The 27542-nt window shown below is 46.5% G+C and overlaps 1 protein-coding gene across 5 annotated transcripts in view; it reads left to right on the top strand.

Annotated features, from left to right (window-relative positions):
* The window catches only part of MTMR1 (myotubularin related protein 1), a 57238-nt gene extending 30369 nt beyond the window's left edge, over window positions 1-26869 (top strand). For 4 of the 5 annotated variants that reach the window (XM_037821085.1, XM_037821089.1, XM_037821086.1 and 1 more), the window contains 10 exons: window positions 87-188; window positions 476-559; window positions 1364-1513; window positions 2243-2431; window positions 3519-3704; window positions 4069-4275; window positions 10997-11089; window positions 16043-16156; window positions 20469-20645; window positions 25257-25645. In XM_037821085.1, coding sequence (XP_037677013.1) covers window positions 87-188; window positions 476-559; window positions 1364-1513; window positions 2243-2431; window positions 3519-3704; window positions 4069-4275; window positions 10997-11089; window positions 16043-16156; window positions 20469-20645; window positions 25257-25421 — 1467 coding nt within the window. In that variant the 3' untranslated portion in view covers window positions 25422-25645. Of the gene's footprint in view, window positions 1-86; window positions 189-475; window positions 560-1363; window positions 1514-2242; window positions 2432-3518; window positions 3705-4068; window positions 4276-10996; window positions 11090-16042; window positions 16157-20468; window positions 20646-25256 lie in introns of all 5 variants that reach the window. The other variant, XM_037821087.1, reaches the window with a different exon arrangement.
* Window positions 26870-27542: the final 673 nt, after the last annotated feature.

The raw sequence follows: 27542 nt of genomic DNA, 5'->3' as shown, positions 1-27542 counted from the left end.
AATATTTTCTCTATTTTTGACATGGTACCAGGCCCATAGGTACTGAGTAAATGTTGAATAAATAAACTATGCTACTCATTTAACAGGATATGAGGAACTTACGACTTGCTTATAAACAGGAAGAACAGAGTAAACTGGGAATATTTGAAAACCTCAACAAACACGCATTTCCTCTTTCCAATGGGCAGGTAAGCACACCAAAATAAACTTTTTTTTGCATGGATTTGTGGCAGTCCAAAAATTCTATGTTTAATTATTCTTCTTTCCAAAGGTTTCTTTTCTCTCTCTCTTCTCTTTTGCCTCTATTGGTACCTGATATTAGAATATTTGAAATTTGTCAGTTCTGTATAAAGATTAAGAAAGACTGCCAATTGGTTACTTCAAAATTTACAGATTAAAATAGGAGTCTTAAAATTGGGTATCTGGTATAAAAAAGAAATACTGACATATGTATTTTTGTGCTTTTTGTATCCAGACACTATTTGCATTCAACTATAAAGAAAAATTTCCAGCTAATGGCTGGAAAGTTTATGATCCAGTGGCCGAATATAAGAGACAGGTAAAGTATGCTGCTGATCCAACTGAAAGTAATAGGTTGAGCCTCTTTTTCTCTTCTAAACAGTTAGAGATGTAATGGAGAAGAAATCTTTAAAACAAATTGTGCATAGGTATGACTTACAAAGGTTGTGGGTTCTTCATCTCCTCGATGCCCTTTTGCCCAATCCTTTGACTATGTCGTGTTTCTTCATCCTTATTCCAGAGGGTAGGGATTTAAAAAGCAAATTAACCAGATGGTTTTTATTAGATGTCCTGATAAAGAGTTGATGAATAAACATCAGAACTAATGAGAAATTAGCTTTTTAAGTGTATAGCATGATGAAATCAGTGTGATATAATGTTCTGAATATCTAGAGACTCTTTAGTATGTTGTCAGTTTCAAAATATCCCAGCAAGATATACTTTCATTGCATTTAATCTTTATCTCTACCTTAAATTTGGTATAGCATCTTGCAATACTTATCTTAGACACTGGCAAGAAATTTCCATGTTTTTAAAGCACTTTCATGTGTATTTTCATTTGTACCCTTAAAACAGCACTATTCTCATTTTTATATAGTAAACAGGATACAGAATGTATAGGACCAGGATTCTAGTGCATACATTTCAATTTTTAGTAAGGCTTGGAAATTTTTATGCTTCATTAGATTTTTTAAATGACAAGGTAATAGGTTATATTAGATCAATATATTTTTAAACTTTTAATTAACAATGAACAGCACATTATAGTGGATTGTGGTTAATGCTTTCTGAAAGTGTTAAAATATGCTTTTCCCACCCTTTCCCCTTCTCTAACATCCTTCAGGGCTTGCCAAATGAGAGTTGGAAAATATCCAAAATAAACAGTAATTATGAGCTCTGTGACACCTACCCTGCCATCATTGTTGTGCCAACTAGTGTAAAAGACGATGACCTTTCAAAAGTGGCAGCCTTTAGAGCAAAAGGCAGAGTCCCTGTAAGTAACAGACAGTGTCATTTCATTTAGATGGAAACATATACTGTATCAGATCGAATATGGAAAGACACAAGACAGAAAAGAGCCTAGTGAGCAAAGTGGAAAGTAGAAAAATAAGCCTAAAAGCATGAAAATAGCTTTGGATTCTTAAGTACTACCTATTATACAAACATTCTGTTGGCTGTGCACTGGATGATTTCGTATTACTAAGCACAGGGGTGACTTAAAACTCTTGTACCTGGCTAGACAGTTGTGCTTTCAAAATGTACTAGAGAATAACAAAGGAGTAGCAAGAAGGCGTTGGCCTGCTGTTTTATTAATTCACGTCACTGGTTTCCATGACTCTTCCTAGAGAAAATGCACTCTTCCTTAGATGCTCAGTGGGATGCTCTAGCTGCCTGGGAGGGAGACCATTACAGCACAGTTTTCGATTTTCTGAGAGACCATGTGTGCACTTGGCCCTCACCCTGCTATATGTGTCATTGTCAGTGCAGGTAACACTAGGCAATCAGACAGGAATGGGGCTGGATTCTAATGATGGGTTGACTTTGTTTTTGTTTTACTTGGAATCACAGAATTTTAGAGGTGGAAGGGGATTCTTAGAGCTCACCTTTGGGGGGAACATGCAGCAGAGACTGTGGTTGAGGAGGGAACTTGTTTTCACTACCTAATGATTAAAGCACATGCATTTTAGGAACTATACTAATATTTGTTCCTTAAAAATACTAGGTGTTGTCATGGATTCATCCAGAAAGTCAGGCAACAATTACCCGTTGCAGCCAGCCCCTTGTGGGTCCAAACGATAAACGCTGCAAAGAAGATGAAAAATACCTGCAGACAATAATGGATGCTAACGCACAGTCCCACAAACTTATCATCTTTGATGCCCGACAAAACAGCGTTGCTGATACCAACAAGGTACATTCTCGATAGCGTTGCAGATGCATTGGATGTTTTCTTACATACTGTCTGAAAATCGTTAAGCCACTCGGATAAACCTTGCCTCCTGAAGTTGGATTCTTTCTGAGTAGCCCATTGCTATCCCTTTCCAGTGTACCCCCTTGGGCTATGTTTGGTGTCGCCTGGGAGTTGGAATCTTGTCTCTCTCTTTGCTTGCCCACCATTTTGTCTGTTGAATCAATTAGGCAAAGACTGTCTTCACGTGACCCTCTGCCCTGTGTGTCTCTCCGTAAAGACCCTCTTTCCAAATAAGGTCACGTTCACAGGTACTGGGGCTTAGGACCGGAACAGATCTTTTTGGGGGGCACAATTCAACCCCTAACACTGGGTTGCATGGTAATTCTATGTTTATCTTTTTAAGAACTGCCAAACTGTTTTTCTTTCCCATTGGCAATGTATGAAAGCTCCAATTTCCCCCCATTCTCATCACAGATGTGTTTTGAATGCTGACCTTATAAAATATAAGCTAATTGCAGATCATATTTTGTTATGGGATCACCAAGGGTTGGGCCATTTCCCCCTTTTTTGTTATATTTGCATTTTGTGTTACTTACATGGCTTAAATCAGTCTCGTTGTTTGGGACTTGCAAAATGTCTTATTAGACACAAACTTTGTGGTGGTACAACCTTTTTTGTTCAGGTAGATGGCACTAACAGATGGAACCTGTTTAAACCGATTTCTCCCTGAGTTAAGATCCAGTTGTTAATGGTTTAAAAATTGATAATGGTGGTGGAGGATGGAGGAGATTTATTAACAGATTAGTTGGTTGCTTCTTTTTTTTATTATGGCAACATATATATAACAAAAACTTGCCATCATAACCACTTCTAAGTATACAGTTCAGTGGCATTAAAAATATTCAAAATGCTGTGCAACCCCCTTCCCCCTCCTCCCAGGCCCCAGTAACGTCTAATCCACTTTCTGCCTATGAATTTGCTTATTCTGAATATCGGCTGCTTCTTTAGTAGCCTATATCTGGCAATACTGGAAAGAACAGAAAAGTTAAATCCAGATAAAGTAATTTGTATCTTTTGTTTCTAACAGGCCAAGGGTGGAGGGTATGAAAGTGAAAGTGCTTACCCAAATGCTGAGCTGGTGTTCTTAGAAATCCACAACATTCACGTGATGAGAGAGTCACTCCGAAAGCTCAAAGAGATCATCTACCCTTCAATCGATGAGGCCCGGTGGTTCTCCAACGTGGATGGCACGCACTGGCTGGAATACATACGGGTAAAGAAGCCCAGTCCTTTCGATGCTTTCGGGTTCAGACTTCTCGGCCTCTGTCCCATCTTTGGCCTAAAGTAATCGCCGTGGGCAGGGTCCAGACTCTGATAAACGGGACTGTGCTTACCTCAGATCAGGTTTGAAAAGAAATTTGTGGCCCTTTAATAAAGGAGCCTATTTACCACTGTACTTTATCTTATAATTTTTTCACATGCTGTAGTTTTCTAGTGATTCTCTTAGTGATTCTCAATTTATTGCTTGGCATTCTTGTTTTGTTTCTTGTCTTGACTTCAGAAGTCCTCCCCAGAATCATTTTATGCTGTAGTAGTAACTGAATGTAGCATCATTTAATGTGGCTTCTTTTCCAAAGATGCTTCTTGCTGGGGCGGTGAGAATTGCTGACAAAATAGAATCTGGGAAAACCTCGGTGGTGGTGCACTGCAGCGACGGCTGGGATCGGACAGCCCAGCTCACAGCCCTGGCCATGCTGATGCTGGACAATTATTACCGGACCATCAAAGGATTCGAAGCTCTCATAGAAAAGGAGTGGATAAGCTTTGGACATAGGTTTGCACTAGTAAGTTGAGATGATTAGCTTCAAGCTTGACTGTTTTGCTCCGTCGGATGTGTGTGGAAGTCACACGTAACATACACACACACACACACACACACACACTTTGTAGCACAAGCGGCAGCTCATTCCTAGTCCGTTGGGGCTGGTGAGCTGTTTGGGATTCCTCTGGTCTTTGCATTGGATCAGAATCCTTCCAGAAGTTCCCGTTCAGACTTGCTGGTGGAAAGTAGAGGATGGGGCTCCAGCCTTGCTGGCTCTAAGTGCACTCCCAGGGAGGAGAGCCTTAGAACAGGCCCCGTAGAGACAAGGGGCGAGTCCACACCCTCTGCACTGCTTATACTTTGGGAGCTATGGGCAGCTCCTTGGGCAGCTCCTTACTTCCCCTTGCTGTGTCTTGGTCTCCTCATCTCTAAAACATGCTGCTGGGAGGATGAAATGAGTTTGTAGACATCTGGTGCCTGGCCCATGGTTCAGGGCTGGCTAAGTTTTAGCTCCTGTCAATTTTATTGAGATTTATTCACATACCATACAGTCATCCACAGTGTATAATCAAATGTTTACAGTATCATCATATAGTTGTGCATTCATCACCACAATCAGCCCTTGAACACATTCAATTCATTTCTCCAAAAAATTAAAATTAAAATTAAAATTAAAATTAAAGTAAAAAAGAACACCCAAAACATCACATACTCCTTTTTGCCTCCTATTATTCATTTACTTTTTGTCCCCATTTTTCTACTCATTTGTCCATACACTGGATAAGGGAGTGAGAGCCACAGATTTTTCACAATCACGTGGTCACATGGTATAAGCTATATAGTTATACAGTCATCTTCAAGAATCAAGGCTACTGGGTTGAAGTTCAACAGTTTCAGGTATTTCCTTCTAGCAATTCTAATACACTAAAGACTAAAAAAGGATATCTGTATAATGCATAGGAACACTCACCAGAATGACCTCTCAACTCCATTTGAAATCTCTCAGCCACTGAAACTATTTTGTTTTATTTCTCTTCCCCCTTTGGTCAAGGAGGCTTTCTCAATCCCATGATGCCAGATCCAGGCTCATCCCCAGGGTCATGTCCCATGCAGGGGGGAGGGCAGCAAGTCTACCTGCCAAGTGGGCTTAGAGAGAGAGGCCCATCTGAGCAACAAGAGATTCTCTGGGGGTGTCCTGTCATCATTTTTAAACACTATCATTCACTCCTTTGTTTCTTTTCACTTTAGCGAAGGCTGTGCTCTGTGGGGAGGCGAAAGAGCATGGGGTCTTCCCAAATGTTTGCACCTGGCCACTTCTGAATCATCAGAGGCTATTCTCCCCTACTAGTCCTCCCCAGACTGCATGTATCAGAGGGGAGAAAGCTGGCAGGGCCCTTCACTAACAGGGCCGTGGTAAAGGCTAGCTGTGGACGTGCCAGGGCTGGCTGGAGCTTGCATAGCACGCTGCTCCATCCCCAGTCGCTGACACTGGCCTAGCCAGGCCACACTGGAGGCGAGAAGATCGCCAGGTTCATAGTGGCCTCAGTTGAGTAAGCACTTAACTGTGCACCAGGCACTTGTTGGGTGCATGTCGTTTACTCCCATGACTACCATAGAGGCAGAAACTGTCATTCACCATTGAGGAAATTGAGGTTTTGAGAGTGTATGAGTTTCCTAATTCTGCCATAACAAAGTACCATGCACTGGGTGGTACAATGGAAATGTATCCTCTCCTAGTTCTGGAGGCTGGAAATTTCAAATCAAGTTGTCAGCAGGTTGGGTTCCTTCTGGAGGCTCTGCTGGAGGCTCTGTCCCAGGCCTCTCTCCTGGGCCTCCCTGGCTTGTGCCTGCATCACTCATCTCTGCGTCTGTCGTCACATGGCTTTCTCCCCTCGCTGTGTCTCTGTATGATCTTGATTATGTCTGCCAAGACGATTCCACCTAAGGCCCCTTCACAGGTACTAGGGGTTAGGATGTGAGCAGATCTTTTGGGGGGGGTGGGGAAGCACTAAGTCCCTCCCTTGTGAAAACCCTTCAGAGGCATCCTGTGTCACTAAGAGTAAAAGCCCCCATCCTTAAGCTGGTCCCTCAGCTCCTCCCTGCCCTCACTGGCCACTCTGCCTCTACCACACGGGACCCCTGGCTCATCCTCAAACGTGCCAAGCATGCGCCTGTCTTGGGGCTGTGCACTTGCTGCTCCCCTTTGCTTGCTACCTCTTCCCCCAGGTATCTGCATGATTTGTGCCTTTATTTCCTCCCAGTCTTTGGTCACTGAGGGCCTTCCCTGACCCTTATCTAAAATTGAAACCCCCTGCCCCAACACTCCCTATCCCCTGTTCCTGCTTTGTTTTTCCTGTAGCACGTCACCATTTACATGCTGTGTGTGTATGTGGGTGTGTATCTATATATATATTATTTGAGGTATACCTTATTCAACCCATTTCACATTAAAATCATATTAGATTCAAATGCATGAATGCATAATTACATATAAAATTCGGTTTTCTCCACATGTTTATTTTTTGTGGTTACTCTGTAACTCTATTTCAATTTACCCCTTAGATATTTAGAAAGCATTCATAAGCCCACCTAGAACATACAATTATTAGAGTTTAAATATTACATGCTGTATATTTTAACTCATTTATTTGTTTTCCAGTGTCTGTCACTGTAGCTAGAATGGCATGTCCATAAGGTAGAGGATTTGTCTCTTGTACGAGATTGTATCCCCAACGTCTAGCACAGTCGTGGCTCATGATGAGTGCTTGTTAACTGTCTGTGTATGAGTGCGTGAATGGTGCCCCAGAGCTGTTAGGGGAAGGGGTTCCTTTCCTCTCCGCCCTCCCCCTTTTTCCCGTAACACTGCGTTCTCAGCTTCGTCCCAGGTCCCTGTGTCTGGACTCGGCCCGTTTTTTTCTCTTATTCTCTCTCCCTCCCTCCCTCCCTAGCTCCATCCCCTTCCCCTTCCCCTCGTCCTCCTCCTTCTTCATCTCTCTCCCTACACACCTCTGCTCTCAAGTCTGCCCTAGCTCCTCTCTCACCAGCACCCTTGCCTCCTTGGCTTGTTCGTCTCCTTTACAACACCCTGCCATTCTCTGGCTTGGAGCCTGCCACCCTGCCGTTTGTTGCATGTGAGCTGCTAAGCATATTTGGAGCAAATGAATCATGAGACCCCTTGGAACATTACTGATGTGGTTTCCAGCCCCAGCAGGTGAGAATAATATTGGTCTGCAGTCTTTCTCTTCATCCTTGTCAGGTCACTTGCTTGTTCCCCAAGAAGCTATTCCAGACCTTCTCCATGATTCTAAGCCCTCTTTGCCCACCCCACCTGCCATACTTACTTGTAGCAGCCACCCTGGCCTCCCAGCCCACAGAGAAATCCACATTCTCAGGTGTGACCTCCCTCCGCTCTGTGCACCCCACCGCACCTTGGGAGCCCACAGCCTCTCCTGCCCCAGCATGTGTTCTCCGCTTGGCCTCACAGCTTTGCCCACTCTCTGAAGGGTGCCTACCTCTTAAGTATGTCAACTTAGTATCTTTCATCCTAAACAGCCCTCCCTTCATCTTTTCCTCTCTTTCTACTTACCAACCAGGTTCTCTACTTCCTTGCCTCCCATTCCCTCCTCTACCCAGGGTGCTCTGGCTTCCGGCCCACCTCTCCATTGACCCTGTTCATGCAGGGACAACCAGAGGCCTTCGAACTGCAGAGCCCACTGGGTCTCTTCTAGTCTTTGTCCTGCCAGCCCCTTTGCAGCACTTAGCTCAGTGGCTCTTCTGTTTTCATGACTTGCAGGTTCTCTAAGCGCAGTGTGTCCAAAAGGTAGCAAATGATCTTTCTTCCTACATTGCTTCCTCCTCTATAGTTTTGTGTCACCATCCACCCAGCCATCCTAGCTTGAACTTCAGAATCATCCTTGACCCTTTTAAAAATTATCTTCCATAATCAGTTTCAAACCAGAGTGGAATGATTTTACCTTCTAAATGGATCCTTGTCCATTGAGGAATTTAAAATCTAGTGTTGGCTCGCCAAGATGATTTGCTTATTTCTTCATGTAGGGGATAAAAATATGAAAGCAGCTGTATCCTGCTTGAGGGGCGGGCCTCTAGGTCAGAACAGGGCTTCAGAGGGTAGTCAGGGCAGGCTTCCCAGAGGAGGTGATATTTTGATCTAGTGGACAAATCAGTGCAGCAGAATAGAGCCTCCAGAAAACAACCCCAGTAAGGATTTAGGGAGTAATTAGTATGTGAACACAAATCTTGGGGAGAGGAAGAATCCTGCAGTAGATGATGCTGGGATAATTGGTTAAATGTTTGGGAAAAATAGAGATTTTTGACCAAATACCATGCCCCACATGAAAGGTCACATGGATGAAAAAGGTAAATGTGAATGTTAAATCAGAGTTTAAAATTTTTGGTTAATGGGCTGGGGAAGGGCTCCCCAAACCCACAACCCATCCACCTCCCCTTTTTGGCATAAGAGCAGCAGAAGACACTTGAAAAGATAGCTGCATTTGACTACATCAGTTTCAAAGTTGGTATGTTAGAAATGACCACAAACAAAATCCAGTAGATTGGTAGGGAAAATAAATTTTAAATAAATTTAGATACATTCAGTAAAATACCATGTGAGGCACGGGTGACCAAGGATGAACCCCTTCTGGAACTTCTCCTGTTGCATCCAGGCCGCCACCTGCCCCGGCCTTCCACCTGCCTCTCCGCTGATGGCTTCTCAGGCTCCTTTGTTGGAGGTGGACCAATTTGGTTCACATCCTTGCTCCTCTACTTATTATTCGAGTTGCCTTTGGGCAAGTTACTTAACCTCTCTGAGCCCATCTCCTCATCTGTAAAATGGGAGTAATAAAGTACATACCTCATGGATGTTGTGAGGGTTGAGCTTGGATGTCATTTAAGTGACACGTGTGGCAGTGTGCTTGGGCCGTGGGAAATGCACCTTGAGGCGTGGCCGTTATTACCTTCTTAGAAGCACAGTGCCTGGCACACAGCAGGTACCTGATAAATGGTAGTTTTCTGCTTACTCCAACTCTGCATTTCTATACTTAACTCCCAGCTGCCCAAGTCCAAACCCTCACACCGCGCCTATAGGCAGTGGCCAAGTCCTGCCAGTTGGCCTCCAGAAGAGCTTTCAAATCTGTCGCCTCCTCACCTCTCTCCATCCTCTCCAATATCCCCTCAATTCAGGCCTCATCCTCCTCTCCCTCTGGACTGTTGTGGCAGTCTCCCAAGCAGCGTCTTTGCTGCCTGTCCCCTCCCAATCTGTGTTCCCCACCGTAGTCAGGCAGAAAGCAGATCTGGTGCCGTGAGCCCCTCAGTGCCTTTCAGTGGCAGTGGAAGCATGGGCCCCCTCCTCAGTGTGGCCTGCAAGGCCCTCAGTGATCTGGCCCATGGCCACCTCGCCTGCCTCCTCAGTCACCTCTGTGCCCCTGCCTTAGCCCCTGAGCCTCAGCCAGGCCCAACCACCTGCTTGTGTGCCATCCCCGCTGCTTAGAGGGCTGCTGCCTCCCCGGCACCTGGGAGGCAGGACTTGCCCCCCCTTAAGGTTTATCTCAAACGAGACCACCTTCCCGACTGTGACTTTGGAGACTCTTCCCCGTTCCCATCCCAGGATGGCCCACTCATTCCTTTGGGCCCCCACCATGTCCATTGCAGACTTGGAGCCCTTGGGACGCTTGCTTACCTTGTCCTTTACTAGACCACAAATGAATTCATTGAGCAGACATACTGTATCTTATTTGTCTTGTGTGCCAAGGGCCTGGCCTCTACTAGACACAAAGAAAGGGGTTGAAATTCCCGGAGCCAGGTGTGGTGCCTTGCACACTCCAGAGGTGCTCAGTAAAGGTCTGTTGAAAGAATGAATGAATCCTGAACTGTGGACTGTAGGTGAAAGTGTTCCCTAGGCCCCTTAAGTACTTCAGAGTAGGGTCTACAGATGATCTGATGGAGGGCAAGTATGGAAATATTACTCTGAGGGGTTGGCGTTGACTTGGTCATTTCCTTTTCTATGCCTTTCCGGGTGGCAATTTCATAGATCCAGTTTTTCCATGTGGTAATAGTGTTGTATTTTTATGTTTCTTTGTTTCTCTCATCATATTATTTGAAGTCTTCTTTTAGGATGCTCACTCGTAAGCTTTTTTTTTTTTTACTTGTGACATTTTCAATGTTTTTGTCAATCTCACTTATGTGTATGAGAATATTCTCTATTACCTTTTAGTATGAGCCTCCACCCCATAACCATTTGAAGAAGGAGCTTTTGGGATCACCAACTCAAGTAGAATTGGTTCAAACTTGTGGATTGTCAGTCATTACTTTGGTCCCCAAACTTCCTGACATTTCTGCAAAATGGAAGCAAATATTTTTACACTTTGGGAGAAACTGGTATTCAAACTGTACTCTGTGAGATGCTAATCACACTTTATGCCTTGGTACGGTGGCTGGTGTAGACTCCCATCGTTCAAACTGAAAAGTGTGCTGATAACTTCTTGATCTCAGCTAGAGTAAAGGGAAATGATAAAACATTCAATATGTAAAAATAGAGTAGACTGAAATTTTGTTTCCTAAAAGTAATGGAAGTCAATTTGATTCAGTATACATTTTTGAGTGTCTGTTACGTGCTAGGAATTATGTTAGGCCTTGGACATACGGATGAGACATGATTCTTGCCATCAGGCAATTGAATGTGGCTTCCATGGCCTATGTTAATATGTGCGACCTTTTGTTTCTTTCAGCGAGTGGGCCATGGCAATGACAACCACGCCGATGCTGACAGATCCCCTATATTTCTCCAGTTTATTGATTGTGTTTGGCAAATGACAAGACAGGTGAGAGATTTCGAGTATATTTCTGACCTATACAGTCTATGATTCAAATACAAGTTTCTCCTAAAATTGAAGGTTAGATAAACTTTCAATACAATTTCATTCAAAATCATGTCATGTGTATGTGTGTAAAATATGACCTCTTCCATTATTTAACTCCGTTTGATTCGAATTTGTTTAGAAATATAAGCAGAAAATTAGAAACAACCAGTTCATGCCAAAATTACTTTCTGGTGCAAATGGGTTTTGTCAATTATCTTTTCCACCAGCTGGGCAAACCGAGCCCCTGCTTCTCAGTGGGTGCTGCTTTGGTGGCTCTCTTTCATCGGGTTGAGAGTCCTGGTAAAGGGTTGAGCCTGGCCTGGCATCATGGGATTGAGAAAGCCTTCTTGACCAAAAGGGGGAAGAGAAATGAAACAAAATAGAGTTTCAGTGCCTGAGAGATCTCAAATAGAGTTGAGAGGTCACTCTGGGGTGTATTCTTATGTATTATATAGATATCCCTTTTTTAGTTTTTAGTGTATTTGAATAGCTAGAAGGAAATACCTGAAACTGTTGAACTGCAACCCAGTAGCCTTGATTCTTAAAGACACCACACAGCTTATGTGGTGTGACTGTGATTGTGAAAATCTTGTGGCTCACACTCCCTTTATCCAGTGTATGGACAGATGAGTAGAAAAATAGAGACAAAAAGTAAATGAATAAAAGGAAAGTATGGGGATATGGGATGTTTTTCGTGTTCTTTTTTATTTTTATTTTTTTATTTTGAAGTAATGAAAATGTTCTGATATTGATGGTGGTGATGAATGCACAACTATAGATGATACTGTGAGCCACTGATTGTACACTTTGGTTGGATTATATGGTGTGTGACTGTATCTCGATAAAATTGCATTTTAAAAAAAGAGAGTCCTGGTAAGCAAGGGGGCCACGCAGGGACCCTCCCCCTGAGCTGGTCAGGCCCGCATGGCTTGGCCTGGGCTGTTTTACCCCCTGGTCTCCTGAGTTTGGAGCCTTACCCTCAAGACAGGGAAACAGACCTGGAACTAGAGAGGGAAGTGGCGAGAAAGGAGTTTCCCTGCCTGCCTGGGGCCAAGCTGGCCGAGGCAGGGCTGTGGGGAGAGCGAGCTGGGGAGAGGGGCCAGTGCCTGGGCCCTTCCTGTTGTCCAGTAGCTCTGGCCTTTGCTGCTTCCGTCTGAGGGGAGGGAACGTGCAGTGGCTCCACCAGTAGCCGGGATCCTCAGCAGGGGACAGATCCTCCGGGCAGCCTGATCCCAAGCCCCTGGGGCCTGCCCCGCCCCAGTATTTCCCCAACAGAGCCCCCCTAGCCCTGGGAGCACCGCTCGCCTGGGCCACCCTCTCCGCCTCAGCTGGGTGCCTCCACAGCGCTCCCCCCACAGCGCTGAGTGCCTGTGCTGGTGGGCCTGGGGACTCCCACAGACGCCTGGACAGCCTCCTTCCAGTGGCCCTGGGGGGGCCCAGGGGTGCGCAGTTCTCCAGAGCGCCCCAGGTGACTCTGATGTACGAAGGACTTGTGACCGGTGAGCTAGACAAGTGGTTTTCCAGTTCTGGTGCTCCTGACCAGCAGCCTCAGCATCCCCTGGGAATTTAGACATGCACATTCTCAGGCCCCACCTCAGACCCCCAGGGTGGGGACTCTAATGCGGCTCACCTCTGAGAGCCACTGCTCTAGATCAGCACTATTCGAACTTGTTAAAACAGATCAGAACTTGGGGGTCTGGGACGGGGCCCGAGAGGCTGCAGGTGAGGCCAGTGCAGCTGGGTGGGTCCTCAGCCCTTCCTGCTCGGGGACCCTTTCTGCAAGCTGACAGGGCTCTCCCGGGAGCTGAGTGCCAGGCCACAGCTGGGCTTGGCATCAGAGGAATGGTGGGGGTCAGGGGGTGGTCTCGGGTAACAGCAAACACATGCCAAGGCACAGGGGCTGGCCAGAAGGCCCACCGTTGGTCTATAGCAGGTGCAGTGACTGCCGTTTGTACTGATGGGACAACATGAAATGATCACTACATTCAGATTAAGACAAGAAAGTAGTTTTAGAAATATTTAGAATTTTTTTTAGAAAAATTGCATCAAAAAGTTGAACACAAAAAAAGAATTTTAATGGTCCTATAAGGAATAAGCACCAAGTATACAGAAAATTTGTGGATGTGAAGTACCTTATTCCTCCAGAAAGCCTAGAGAAATGTGTATGTTTTAAACATCTTCAAACTGACTTCTATTCTCCATAATACTTAGTGCCTATCTTCATATCTAAACTATATCATTTTTGAATTGTTTATTGGATTTTAAGAAAGAAAAAAGGAGTCTGGATTAGAAGATTTCAGATGTTACTCACAGCCATAAAATTCTGTTCATGAAATGTGTACTTAATTGTTCTTTTAAAATAGCATTGTTAATGCATTAGAAGCAGAAATATCCATAAGTCACAAGTGAATGAGATATGCAGCTTGTTTGTAAACGATGCAATAATGTAAGAGGAACTTATTTTTAAATTGTCTACTGCTAAATCAAGAAAGCTAAATCGGGGTACAGTTGTCAGAAATTTCAAAATAAAATGAACTAGTCTGTATGTCCATAAATTACATAAAAGTAGAATTAAAGGAAAAAGTAATGGAGGGGATCTTCAGAGAACAGTCAAGCATTCTGCAATACCCTAGTTTAATAGAATCTTTACCATTTTGGATAGTTATAATACTCATTGATATTTTTGCCCCCTCAAGAGTTGCAGAATTTTATTATAGATTATTATGTCTTTTTGAGGTAAATGGTATAGTTTTTAGGAGAAGTCAAAACAAACTATGAATTGCAGAGTTAATCTTTATTTGGATGACTCGAACTGCCACTGCTTCCCCTACTGAAATGTTTTCTGAGTTGACTTTAATGCCACGATGTTCTTGCACATGAATGGCAGTCATGACCCAACATGATAGAGGACCTTTGTGTTCCAGTTTTCATGGGTCCGGATGGGCTTGTACCGAATGCCTTTCACCTCCCACACCTGGTGCCCAGTTGGTTGGAGTAGGCTGGAAGTCAGTGGCCACAGAACATGTCCGGCCAAGCTCCCAGCTCCAAAATGCAGGCTGGGGCTGGAGACCAAGACTCTTAGAACTTAAAGAGCCTTGACAGCCTGGCTGTCTTTTTTGTGCACATGAATTTTAACGTGGCTTGAAAATAAAATCTAGGGCAAAACCCTCGATCTTCCATTCCTCTCCTTGATTGGATAGAGCTTAAATATACGTAATTGTTATATATTTGTTTAAAATTCATAAATTTTGTTGTGCCAGTAATCTACAAATGGGGTATGACTAAGATGCCTGGGTACATGCTGGGGAATGGGGACCTAGATTACTTGGCCCTATAAAGGACCATTTAGCTTGTGAAGCCATCTTCAGAATTGCCAGGGGCAGTCTCAAGGGCTGTGGGGTGACAGGGGAGAGGATTAGCCTCTAGCCATCGTTGGGATTTTAGCCAGAGCCATCACATCATTGAGTTAATCCATCGAAGAACAAGAATGTTGGTAAGAGCAACCACCACAGCTAGTTTCCAGAGGTTTCTGAAGAAGTGGCATTCTGATTGGGGCTGCTCCTTAGGGGAGAGTTGTCTGTTTCTTTGAAAGGCAAATCTTCATTCAAGGTAATTGAGCCTAACTCCTTAAATAAGCTAATTTAATAGCCTGGTGAGAAAAGTTTTCAGGTGGAGTTTGGACAGTCCTGCATTGGCTCTTGTTTCTCATTGAAAATCAATTAATAATGCTCAGCTACAAAATAAATTTGTCTATCAGCTGCCCTGATTGTCACTCTAGAGGTGACAGGATTAGACATGATAGTGTGTGGACATCACTATGATTGGGAAATAGGTGTTTAAGGTAAAGCGACTTAAATAAGAATATGCTAGGTATTTCTGTTTGGTTTTGCTCTAATTGGCTTTGCTTCATTCAGAGTGATTTTTTTTGTAGTTGATCAATGAATATTTCACTGTGTTTTTAAATTGGAACCCTGGCACCTGGTAGCATCATTTCCAGATTGTCTCCCCACAGCTACTAATACCAGGTATTGGCTAGAACCTGCTAGCAATGGTAATACAGTCTTAGTTGGAATTCTGCAAAACTCCATTAAGAATTAACTAAAACAACAATTGAGTTGAGCCTGTAGTTTTTCTTTCTTTGGTTAATATGGTGAATTGCAGTAATTAAATTTGTTATTGTTGTGTTTTGTAACATTGATTTTCAAATGTTAAAGCAACCTTGCATTCCTGAAATAAACCCCACTTGACCATGTCATGCTACCCCCCCCCCCTTTTTTACATATATTTCCAGGTTCAATTTGCTAAAATATTGGTAAGCATTTTTACACGTGTGTTCCTGGAGATGTCTTTGTGAGGAGGTTTTTAATTTTCAGTTCAATTTCCTTACCACATCTAGAACTTTTCAGAACGTCTCTCTCTTTTGAGTCACCTTTGGTCTATGCTGTTGTGCTGTGCCTGGGGTTCCCCTCCCTGCTCCATGGCCCAGAAAGCTTGCAGGGACCAGGGGCTCCCCTCACTTTTTCCCCTTCTCCCAGGGATCACAGTCCTGTGCTACCTGTTGCCAGTAACTGCAAACAGTTGTTTCATTTACTGTGTCCAGCTTTCTAGTTGTTTCTGGCGGAAGCATGAATCTGGGCTTTTATTCCACTGTGGCAAGAAGTGGAGGGAAGCTATATGAGGTTTTTTAGGCATTGCAGAGTGCAACCAGTGTTGTTGCTTCTGGTTATTTCTCAGACAGATCTATAAGCTTGAACTTGAAACTGTGGATGGAAAAGTTCTGCATGGGTTCAGGCTTCTTTTTCATCGTTGATATATCCCCAGTTACAGTATCGCTGTCTTTCACAAAAAAGTATATTACTTTGTTTTAAAAAATTGGACTTTAGAATTAAACCATATTTTTCCTCTCTATTTAAGTTTCCTTCAGCCTTTGAGTTCAATGAACTATTCTTGATTACAATTTTGGATCACCTTTATAGCTGTCTCTTTGGGACTTTTTTGTGCAACTGTGAACAACAGCGATTCAAAGAGGTAAGTGATTCTATTTTTGTCTGTTGCTTTCCTTATTTCTCTCTTACCTTCCCCCATTAAGTGCCACCGTAGAAAGAGGACTGAGCAGAACTGTGTGTTAATGGCGGGTTGGACTAGATGCTCGCTCAGGGGTCTCCCACTCCCACCACCTGCCCCTTCCTTGATGAACAGGTAGAGGTGGGGACTGGGACCCAGCAGGCCCAGCTCTCTCAGGGGTAGGGCCCATACTAAACCTTGGACTAACAACAAGTTTGTGTACTTCCTACTGCCCAGACTCCAAAATCTACTTGGTGTGTGACAATGTGATTCCCCTTTGAATTCTCTGTGGTGTTGGACAGAAGGTCATTTGGAGAATGAAGTCTGTGGATTAGCCAAAACTGTCACTCTGGGTAGCAAGCTAAACTTTCTTGCCATCAAGCTGGCAAAGAAGCAGCTACCAAGCTTCTCAAGGCACAGCACCTCCTCTTCCTCTTCTCCTCATTTTGGAATAAAGGAAAGAAAAGTGATCAAAAGCGAGGAAGTACCAGAAAACAACAGTGTAAAGCACCCTCTGGATAATAGAAAAGGACTATAGCCCTTGGGCGAAGTATATTTGAAAATAGAGAATTTGGGGTACCACTGGCCACCTGCCTGGCTCTCAGAGTAGCATCTCCCCACACCCCAGCCGACTGCACCCCCACCCTCCTGGTTGTCCTGAACCCCACTGGCCTCTCCTGCCAGGTCTCCTTTGGTTGGCTTCCACTTTCACTGATTTCTAAAATAGGGCACTTGTGGGCCCGGTCCTGACTCCTCTTCTTGCCCACAGTCTCTTCTTTTACTGCCAAATACACGGGGGTTGGCCTCGTTCTGCCCTCGCCCTCACCCCCACCACCCCATCTCGTCCATCCGCCGGTACTGCTGGCCCTGTCGCCAAAAGATAGGCCTAATCTGGCCACTTCTTACCATTTTACAGCTACAAGCCTAGGTCAAGCCCCCATCGTCTCACATCAACTGGTGTGTGATGACGTGATTCTGCTTTGAATTCTCTGTGGTGTTGGACAGAAGGTCATTTGGAGGCCTTGGAAATGAAAGTCCGTAGATTAGCCAAGAACCTCATTCTCCCCTACTTGAAATCTTCCCGTGGCTTCCCATTGCATTTAGGCTAAAATCCACACTCCTACAGGCCTAGCGTGATGGGGCCCTGTTAACCTCTTACTATATACATATGCATACGTGTATATGTTAATTATAGACGGTGAATTTTATGGTATATGAATTTGTATTGATAAAGCCATTTAACAAAGCAATAAAAGAGTGAAGTTCATATGTAGAATCTGAGCCTATATGTTTTTATCCATTTTTTTTGCCAAACTTACTCTTTTTAAAACAATATCCCCTCTATTGAGATTTAATTCACATACCATAAAATTTGCCCTTTTGAAGTATAAAGTCAATAATTTTAATATATTCACAAGATTATGCAACCATCATCACTATCTCACTTCATGAAATTTACATCACCCCAAAAAGAAACTCCATCCCCATTAGCAGTCACTCTCTGTGCTCCCCTCCCCCCAGCCCCTGACACCCACTCATCTCCTTTCTGTCTCCATGGATTTGCCTACTCTGGACATTTCATATCAGTGCATTCATACAATATGTGACTTTTTGTGACTGGCTTCTTCCACTTAGCAGAATGTTTTCAAGCTTCATCCACATTGTAGAACATTATCAGTACCTCATTTCTTCTGATGGCTGAATAATATTCCATTCTATGGATACACCACATTTTATTTATCCATTCATCCATTAATGGACATTTGGGTTGTTTCTACTTTTTGGCTATTTTGAATAAGGCTGCTATGAACATTCATATACAAGCTTTTGCATGCACATACATTTTCATTTTTCTTGGATACATACCTAGGAGTAGAATGGCTGGCTCATCTGGTAGTTCTATGTTTAACTTTTTGAGGAACTACTAGACTGTTTTCCAACGCAGCTGCACCATTTTACATTCCCACCAGAAATGTATGAGGGTTCCAATTTCTCCACATCCTCAGCGACTTATTATAGTCTTTTATTTTAGCCATCTTGGTAGGTAATAGGTGTAAAGTGGTATCTCGTTGTGGCTTTGATTTGACTATTCTTAATGACTAACGATGGTTTTAAGCATCTCTTCATGTGCTCATTGGCCATCTGTGTATCTTCTTTGGAGAAATGTCTATTCAGATCCTTGGCCCAATTTTTAGTTGGGCTATTTGAATTTTTGTTCTTGAGTTGTAAGAGTTCTTCACGTATTCTAGATTCAAGTCCCTTATCAGATATTTGATTTACAAACGCTTTCTTGAATTTCATGGACTGTCTTTTCACTTTCTTAATGGTGTCTTTTGAAGCACAAAAGCTTTAATTTTGATAAAGTCCAATTAATCTACTTTTGCTTTTATTGCTTGTGCCTGTGGTGACCTAAGCAACCATTGCCCAGTCCAAGGTGTCAAAGATTTGCTCCTGTTTTTTCTTCTAGAGTTGTCTACTTTTAGCCTGTGTATTTAGGTCGATGGTCCATTTTGATTTAATTTTCATATATGATGTGAAGTAGTCCAACTTCATTCTTTCACTTGTGGATCCAGTTGTCCAGCACCATTTGTCAGAGACTGTTCTTTCCCCTTGCTGAAAATCAGTTGACCATGGAAGTGTGGGTCTCTCTCTGGACTCAGTTCTAGTCACTGGTCTCTTTGTCTCTCCTTGTGCCAGGCCCACACTGTCTGATGACTGTAGCTTTATAGTATGCTTCAAAATCGGGAAGTATGAGTCCTCCAACTTTGTTCTTTTTCAAGATTGTTTTGGCTATTCTAATTCCCTTGAATTATTATATTAAAAACAAAAGGGCCTGTTCTAGTTTGCTAATGCTGCTGGAATGCAAAACACCAGAGATGGACTGGCTTTTATAAAAAGGTGGTTTACTTGGTTACACAGTTACAGTCTTAAGGCCATAAAATGTCCACAGTAACGCATCAACAATCGGGTACCTTCACTGGAGGGTGGCCAATGGTGTCAGGAAAACCTCTGTTAGCTGGGAAAGCACGTGGCTGGCGTCTGCTCCAAGTTCTGGTTTCAAAATGGCTTTCTCCCAGGACCTTCCTCTTTAGGCCGCATCTTCTCTTCAAAATGTCACTCTCAGTTGCTCTTGGGGCATTTGTCCTCTCTCAGCTTCTCTGGAGCAAGAGTCTGCTTTCAATAGCCGTCTTCAAACCGCGGCTCCTCTCTCAACTCCTGGGCATTCTTCAGAGTGTCCCTCTTGGCTGTAGCTCCTCGTCAAAATGTCACTCACAGCTGCACTGAGTTCCTTCTCTTTGTCAGCTCATTTATATGCCTCCAGTGATTCAACTCAGACCCACCCTGAATGGGTGGGGTAACACCTCCATGGAAATTATCCAGTCAAAGTTATCACTCACAGTTGGGTGGGGCGCATCTTCACAGAAACACTCAACAAATTACAATCTAATCAACGCTGGTAAGTCTGCCCACACAAGATTTCATCAAAGATAATGGAGTTTTGGGGGACATAATTCATTCAAACTGGCACAGGGCCATAATAGAATGTTCCTGTATTTAGATGGCTTATGAGGAAGTCAGCTGGCTAGCATGCAGAATGGTAGAAAAGGTTTCTTGGCCTTGCCATTTTCTCGTTTTGACATTGTCATTGTGACCGATTCACATTTAATGTATTCCTGCCCCACCAGGCCACATGAGTTTGGGTGTGTTCTTTCAGATGAGCAATGCAAATAGTTACAGTGATTCTAAACAGTGTATTGTAAAATTAGGGGGGGGATTGTAATAATTTAATGATGTATTTATGTCTCTAAATAAAGCATTGAAGAAAAATTAAAAAACTTGCCATGAGGTGGCCAAGATTCTCCAGTGAAACTGTAAACCCTACCCACACTCCTTAACATTATGAGTCACAAAAGCAAACTCTAAACTGGGATCAAAAATGAATATGTTACTGATGGGCCTAGATCTTGTAATGCCATCATCCTGTGATTGTTAGAAAGTTCTTGCTCTGTCTGCCCACGGACATTGGCCGGATACGACCTGACCTCAGCAAAAGTTTTCCCTGGATGTTATCCAATGTGTCTTTTCATGTCATCCCAACATTTGGCCATGCCTGCCATAAGGTGGGATGGGTGGGTGCTTAGTAAATGTTCCGGAATTTTCCAGTGTTTAAATTCATTTCATTATTGAGGTTATTTTTTTCTCTATGTAATACTAATACTTGAGGATATGAAAGAAAGTTGAATTTATCTTGGTGTGTTCCATTTTTATTTTTCAGGATGTATATACGAAGACTATATCTTTATGGTCTTATATCAATAGCCAGCTAGATGAATTTTCGAATCCCTTCTTTGTGAATTATGAAAACCACGTGTTATATCCTGTTGCTAGTCTGAGTCATTTGGAATTATGGGTAAACTATTATGTACGATGGAATCCACGAATGAGACCTCAGGTATCTTTTTTTTTTTCTTCTTTTCAAAAGAGCATGTCTTTCTTTCCAGCTAAAGCTGAAGGTCCTCTTCCCTCGCCTTCTGGGGTTCAGCTTGCGTTCCGCAGGTCCCCCGCTCCCCACTGACCCAGACCCCACTTGCTGGGTTAGAGTCAATCCTCTCGGCCACTGCTGAAGGTGCCTAGAGTGTCCCCCCTCCCGCCACAGGGTCCAAAGCAGGCTCCAGACCACTGGGCTGGGGTGTGCCTTTTGAGCACCCCACCCGTCAGGGTTCCCAGGTGCTCCCCTAATCCTTACTTCGCCTGGGTTTGGCCCCACCCCCATCCCCCACTCTCCTCCACAAGGTTGCCCGGGTGTGCCTGTGCTGGGTTGGGGGCAGCTGGAGGAAGGCCGTACGGCTGAGTTTCCTTTTGTGTTTTACTACTCTTAAGGTTTAGCTGGCCGTCCACCAGGATTGTCTTGCCAGGGCCTTGTTTAACCAACTGCTTCCATAACCAGAGGACATGCAAGGCCTCTGCAGACCCTCAAATCCGCCCCTCCTCAGTCATGTCCAGGTGCTTCCGTCTCCGAGCCACACTCGCCCTGGCAGAGGCCAGAATCTGAACTGAGGCAGGCTCTTTCCCCACCTTCCCTCCCTGCTGGCTGCAGGCTCTGGCTTTTCACTGCCCACTCCTTTTCTCTGACTCCATAGCCCAAGCTCAGCATCACTTGCCTCTTCTTTCCCAGAATCCTTCCTGTTTGTTTAATTTGTCCCATGGAACGTAGCTGCAGAAGTCATTTCCTCCCCTGGCCCCCCCTGTGCCTTTGCCTCCTCCCTGCTCCACCACCCAGGCCCCCACATCCTCTGGCACCAGAAGTATCCCCCTGCCCATAGTTGGTGCACTGGGGGAACCTTCCGGAGGAGACCTTCCATGGCCCAGCCGGCCCAGACATTCCCCCAACCTGAAGCTCCCCGCAGTTTACCACTGGGGGTCGGCTTCTGTTCCTGATGTGGCTGGCTGGCCCACGAGGCCCTGGGAATTGACTTGAGAATGCCCTGCAGGAGTGGCCCCTGTGGGTCAGCTCCCCCCACTTCCCCACCAGGGTCCCTGCTGCTTGGCTTGGTGTTCCCCATTCCAGGGTCCTGCAAGCAGGAGGCGGGTGCTCTGAAGGTGAACCCGAAGCAGGTGTGGAGCTTTTCTGTGGGGCCACCTTCCGTGGGCCAGCCCACTGCGTGGCTTCTTCTCAGTGCCCCCCTTCCAGGGTGGAAGTAGGGAGCGGCAGCTCCTGAGATGTGGTTCTGCCAAGTCTGACTTGGTTCCGTGCTTTCACTGTAAGTTGCAGGCAGCACTTCCACAGCGATACAAAGAAATGGCTGTTAAAGGCCTTCAGCTGTCAGGTTGCCAGAGCACGCTGCTAACTGCCAACCCGAGTTTGGTTTGTGTGTTTTCTGTAGTGAAAATGCTAACTTTTACATTGTAAACTATTTTCTTTATTGAAGAGCACCTGAGGCTGGAGAGTCACAATTTTGGCTTTTTCCCCCATGAAAACAAGCAAGTAGTACACATTTTGTGATGTTCTTCGGTCAATCTTTCAAATACAGGTTTTCAATTTTATTTGCAGCCGGGAAGCCATTAAGTAATTGCAAGTGTTCCATCCTCCTGCTCATGCCAATTAGGGTTAGCAGTCAGGCCTGGTCTCTCCAAAGCACCCACACGAGCACTCAGATCTGTGCCCTTCCCAGGAAGCGTCCATTCCGCACACACGGCCCCAAGTTACTCCTACCAGCCCTGCTTGCAGAAACTGGTCTAGGTGAGGGCAGTTGGAGTAGAGCAAATGCAGTTCTCTCACCCCCTCTGCAGGAGGGTCCAGAAGGGGAGGGCAGCACTGACTTTGCACGAGGAGGGCTGGCAGGGGCTGGGGGAAGGCGTCCTGGTGCTTCTTCAGTACACCCTCCCTGCGTCTCTGCCTGCACCCCCTTCACCCATCCTGGGAGAGCCTGCCCAGCCCTCCCGACTCCCCCAAATCTGAGTGGCCCTCTGGCCACCTCGTGTCCCCACCTGTGCTTGTTGGCCAGGCCCTGGACTCAGAGAGCAGGGCTGGCCACCTTCCATCCTGCCCACACCTGGAGCCTCCCCTGACTGGGCCCTCCTCCCTGCTCACCTCATGTGATGGCGACTCTCTGCTTCCTGTCCAACTAGTGCACTCCAGCACCCAAAGAACAACCAAAGGGGGTGCTCTTTGTGACTCCAGGGCCAAGCCAGATCTGTCCCCCTGGCTCATCTGCAGAATCCCCAGGCACTCCAGCCAGGCCCTGCCCATTCCCCAGCCCACCTCCCCTGCAGGCCAGGAGCCTGAAACGTGCCTCCCTCGGCCTCCCGGAGCTCTTTCCCCTCAGCCCCGTGCCCAGCCATTCCAGGCTCTCCCCACACCGCTCCCTCAGGCCTGCCCTCCACGCCCAAATGATAATCATAACTGTTATAATTACATTGTTCACTGACCTCCATGGTTTACATCAGGCTTCACTCTTCATGTTGGATCTGTGGCTTTGGGTTTCTGTCTATTCTGGTAACACATATACAGCCTCAGATTTCCCAGTTTACCTTTCTAATTGATTTGCCTTTGCCTCCCCCTTTAGACTTCGCCCTCCACAAGGGTAGGTCCCTGGCACAACAACTGCTTGTTACCAGGTTGGGTCCTCTCTGGAATGAGAATTGAGTTTGAGGGGGCACTCGCTTTTGAATCGGCAAGCATGTGCAGAAGGCCCTCGGTGGGGCAGCAGCTTTCCCAGCTCCCAGCTCCTTCCCCTTGAGCATTGCCTTGCAGTCTGCCGTCAGCTTCCCCAGCTTCCCCCCAACTGTGCCCGCTGCCGGCGGCTCAGGCTCTGCTCAGCTCTCCCCTGGGCAGCTCCTGCTCCGCCTGTTGTACCCCAGGGAAGACAGACCATAAAGCCGTAAACCGCAGAAGGGACAACCGAGAAAGTGAGCCAGCGGGCCTCGCTTTTATCCTAAATGCACCAGGGTGGGACACCTCCTAGGTGCTGGGCACACAGAGCCTTGGGGGCAGCTGGGTCGTGGTGGAGTCAGATGAAGGGCTGGTGAGGGCTGGTGTGGATGTCCAGTGAGGGGACTGAGCCAGGCAGGATGAGGGGGGAAGGGGGAGGTAGATGAGAAGGGGGGAGGACAGGGAGGAAAGGCCCTTTCCTCTGAGGAAGAGGAGGCCAGATTGGCTGCTGGCAGAGGGGTGGGGCTGTGAAGGGACGCCTTGCCTTGGAGCAGCCCTGCTCTCACCCAGCCCTGGCCTCCTGCCTGGGTGTTGATGCCCACAGGGGAAAATACTGGATGGGTCTGGAAGGGCCAGAGGGCAGCTCATGCCCACCTCAGTGTGGCTTCTGGGATCCACAGCAAAATTTTTTCTAGCCTTTTGAGGCCTTCACCATGAAACTCAATGTTCCTGTCCCCTCCTTTCCTCCTGGGGCTGCCAGATGCTCAGTTTGTCCTTGACCTTCCTGGCACTGGCCACTGGCCACCTGCTGCCCTCCCTCTGGCTCTCCTGTGTCTCTCAGCCCCCCTGAGGGCTGGTCACCACGGGGCCCGTCAACGCATAGCCCACTCTGGTGCCATGTCCACAGGGCACAGTGGAGGCTGTGGGGAAGAGGGTGGGAGGAGAGGGCTCCAGTTAGAAGGGACAGTGTTAGGAGAGGCTCAAGGATGTGCACCTGCTTAGCACTTTCCCAAGCTGGAAGATTCTGGAACGAGCGAGAGGAGTGGAGGCAGGAACTGGTGAGGGGGAGGCAGAGCAGCAGGCTGGGCCAGACCGTGCAGGGCCTTGAGGCCAAGGTCAAGGGAGTGGATGTTCTTCCCAGGACCGCGGGAAGAAGCCAGTGGAGGGCTAAGGGGGTCCCCTGAGCTGCCCGGGCTTCCTTGCTGCTGTGTGCAGGGCGGCCTGGGGGGTGGTGGGCCAGGAGGAGCAGAGGCTGGGGGAGCCCCTGGACCCTACCTTGTGCCTGCTGAGCACCTCCAGGAGCTCTGTGGGGAAAGAGCTGGGTGTCCGCTCCAGCCGCCTGCAGGTGCCAGCACAGCTTGTGAGCTGAGGGAGGGAGGGGTGCTGTGGCTGGAGAACAGGGGGCAGGGCAGCCCACAGGCCCCCAGGAAAACCCTTCTCATCTCTCTGATAGCCCTGGGTGGGTTGAAACGAGTAAGGATCATGGGGGTGAGGAAATGCGGTGGTTCTCCAGGGAGCGGAGGGCAGAAGGAAGGACCTGTGCCCACCAGGGCCCCCCAGTCTCCGCGGCAGCACCCACTCCTGGGGCTCCTGCCCGCCACGCCGGGGCCTGCTTCACAAGCTTCTCTGCTGAGGGAGCAAAATGCACACGGCTTTAAGTTGTTCATAGTCTTGAGTTAGCAGAAGTACTTCTTCTGGCAGAGCTGTTTATAGAAGTGCACAGTTACGGACAGAGGTAGCCAAGACAGGGGATTGGGCAGCTCGTCCTCTCCTGAGAACCCCCCTCAGCGACTGAGGACACCTTGGACAGACACGGGGTCTGGGCTTTGAAATCCCTGGGAAGTGCCCCCGCGTGGGAATGCAAACAGCTGCCAGGGCCCTAAGCGCAGCTCTGTCTGTCCCCCGCCCCAGATGCCGATTCACCAGAATCTCAAGGAGCTGCTGGCCGTGCGGGCCGAGCTGCAGAAGCGCGTGGAGGACTTGCAGCGGGAGGTGGCCGCGCGCTCCATCTCGTCCTCGTCCGAAGGGGGCTCCTCGCCGTCCCACGCGGCCACCCCGGTCCACACTTCCGTCTGAAGGGCAGGCCCACCGGCCCCGGCTGGCTAAGGCACGGGGCCTGGCGATGGCCGCTGTCGCTGTTGCTTGTGATCTTGTCTTCTAGGATAGGCCCGGCACCCTCCGCGGCTGGGTGGCCCTTGCTCCAGGATCCGTCTGTGCGGATGGGTGCAGCTCCCGCGGAGCCCCTTTCACCAAGTGCGTCCCGTCAACAACCAGGCCCTGAAGGGGCCCAGCTGTCACAGACCCCGGGGACCCACCTTCTGGCACTCAGGCTGCCTTGGAGAAACCAGGGTGAACCCAGTGCAATACTGAGATTTCATTTCCACCTTCAGTGCTTCATTCAAGACAAACCCTCTCACTCCAAGACCACCTCGGCCAGCCACGGCGCTTCCTTAGGCCGTTTGCTACAACTTGAAAACTGTTTTTAAACTAAGTATATGGTGAGGGAAGACAGAACATTGCCATCTTTCTACATTTCTCTTCACAAAGGGGGTCCCCCTGTACCAATTACTGTTGTATACATATAAGGTATTTTTAAAAAAGAGAAACATGCCTTTATTTTCCTATGTCCTTTTATATGTTTAGAGTAGCTGCTCCAGGAGGTAGTGCTTAACCGTATTGCATGAGCAACTATCTCCCAGCACACCTGCTCACTTCTTTGTGGTATCTTTCAAACAAGACTTGAGGACGGTCGTTTATGGGGATACGTTACCTCCTCACCTGCCTCTGGGCCCCACGCCAGGAGCTCCCCAAGTCAGACCCGAGGACAAGTGCACTGTAAGGTCACCTGGTTGGCTTCTGGTTACGGGACACCATGCTAAACCCTACACAGTGACCTGATTCTTGAGGATATATTCTTAAAGAAGTTTTTTTACAGGCAAATACTTAGAGAATAGACGTTGCTTCACCTTGGAACCTTCTAATTCTTATAGAAAATTATCCTGAAGATATCAGAAATATTTCTTACAGATAATTTGATAATCTAAACTCAATTCTCATTTTTTATCATCTGGGTGATTTGTTTCTAAATCCTAGTGTAATTGAAATTAGTTTTTAATTTATGCTCTGAGCATATACGAAAGCTTATCTATGGATGGAGAAAGCAGATGATTTTATACATTGATTTTTAAAATGGGAACATTTCCCAGTTTTTCCCAAGAAAGCTGCACTAGGACTGTCAAAGGCACAACCGGGGGACAGAGGGACCCCCAGCAGCTCCCATGTGACGTAAAGAAGCACAACAGACTATGTTCCTTTGTATGTTCCTAGAACAGAACTGAGTCTCTAAAACAACTTGAAGTAGAGTTTTGTTGCCTAAGCCTTTCTTTTTTCGGTTTTATTTAAGTGTACTAGAATGTAAAACCTTTACGGTTCGGGTTTTAAACAATTGGTACAGTATTGTGTTTGCCTCGTCTGATGCACTGTATTTTGAACTATAATTAAATTGATAATATGTCTGCCCCGTGGTCTTTTCTGTTGGCTCTCTTTTTAAAGAATTGTGGTAGATTTTTGCCTTTGGGGAAAATTAGTAATAGTAAAATAACATGTACTAAGTACTACTATGCACCAGGTGTAGCAAATGTATGTAAAGTGCATTTACATGATTATGTTGTTTACTGAATCATCAGTATGGCTGATTGTCAATTTGGAGATGACACAGCATCCTCTAGGGCGGGACAGGCGGGTGATGGTGGCTAGATTTCTCAAGAAGCATCCAGGCCCTCCCCATGTCCACTTCCTGCGGGCCACCCATTTTTAAAAGGACCACAGGGGACTTCAGGAAGACTCACACAGGGGCTGGGACTTGGAGGACTCGGGTGTCTTCTGCTACAAGCCTGGTTTGGCATGAAAATGCCATGTGACGTCAACATGATCACCCGCCAACCAGTGCCCAGTGCCTTGTGTCCCTGCTGCTCCTCGGTCGCCATGCCAAGCCGCGAGGTGCTGAGGAGGCGGCGCTTCAGCCCACAGGCCACTCTGCTCCTGCCTCCGTCCCACCCCAGCCCTCCACACTTTAGTCTTCTTGGTCCAATATGGTCATGGCCTGGCTGCCCCCTGGAAGCCCTGGCACCAGGCTGTCAACAGATGGGGTGAGGGCAAGGATGCTAATCTTCTAGAGAAACACCTGGGGCTGGGGAG

This window comes from Choloepus didactylus, chromosome X (assembly GCF_015220235.1).
Source record: "Choloepus didactylus isolate mChoDid1 chromosome X, mChoDid1.pri, whole genome shotgun sequence".
NCBI lineage: Eukaryota > Metazoa > Chordata > Mammalia > Pilosa > Megalonychidae > Choloepus > Choloepus didactylus.
Note: the sequence above shows the minus strand (reverse complement) of the source record. Positions and strands in the feature narration are given on the sequence as shown.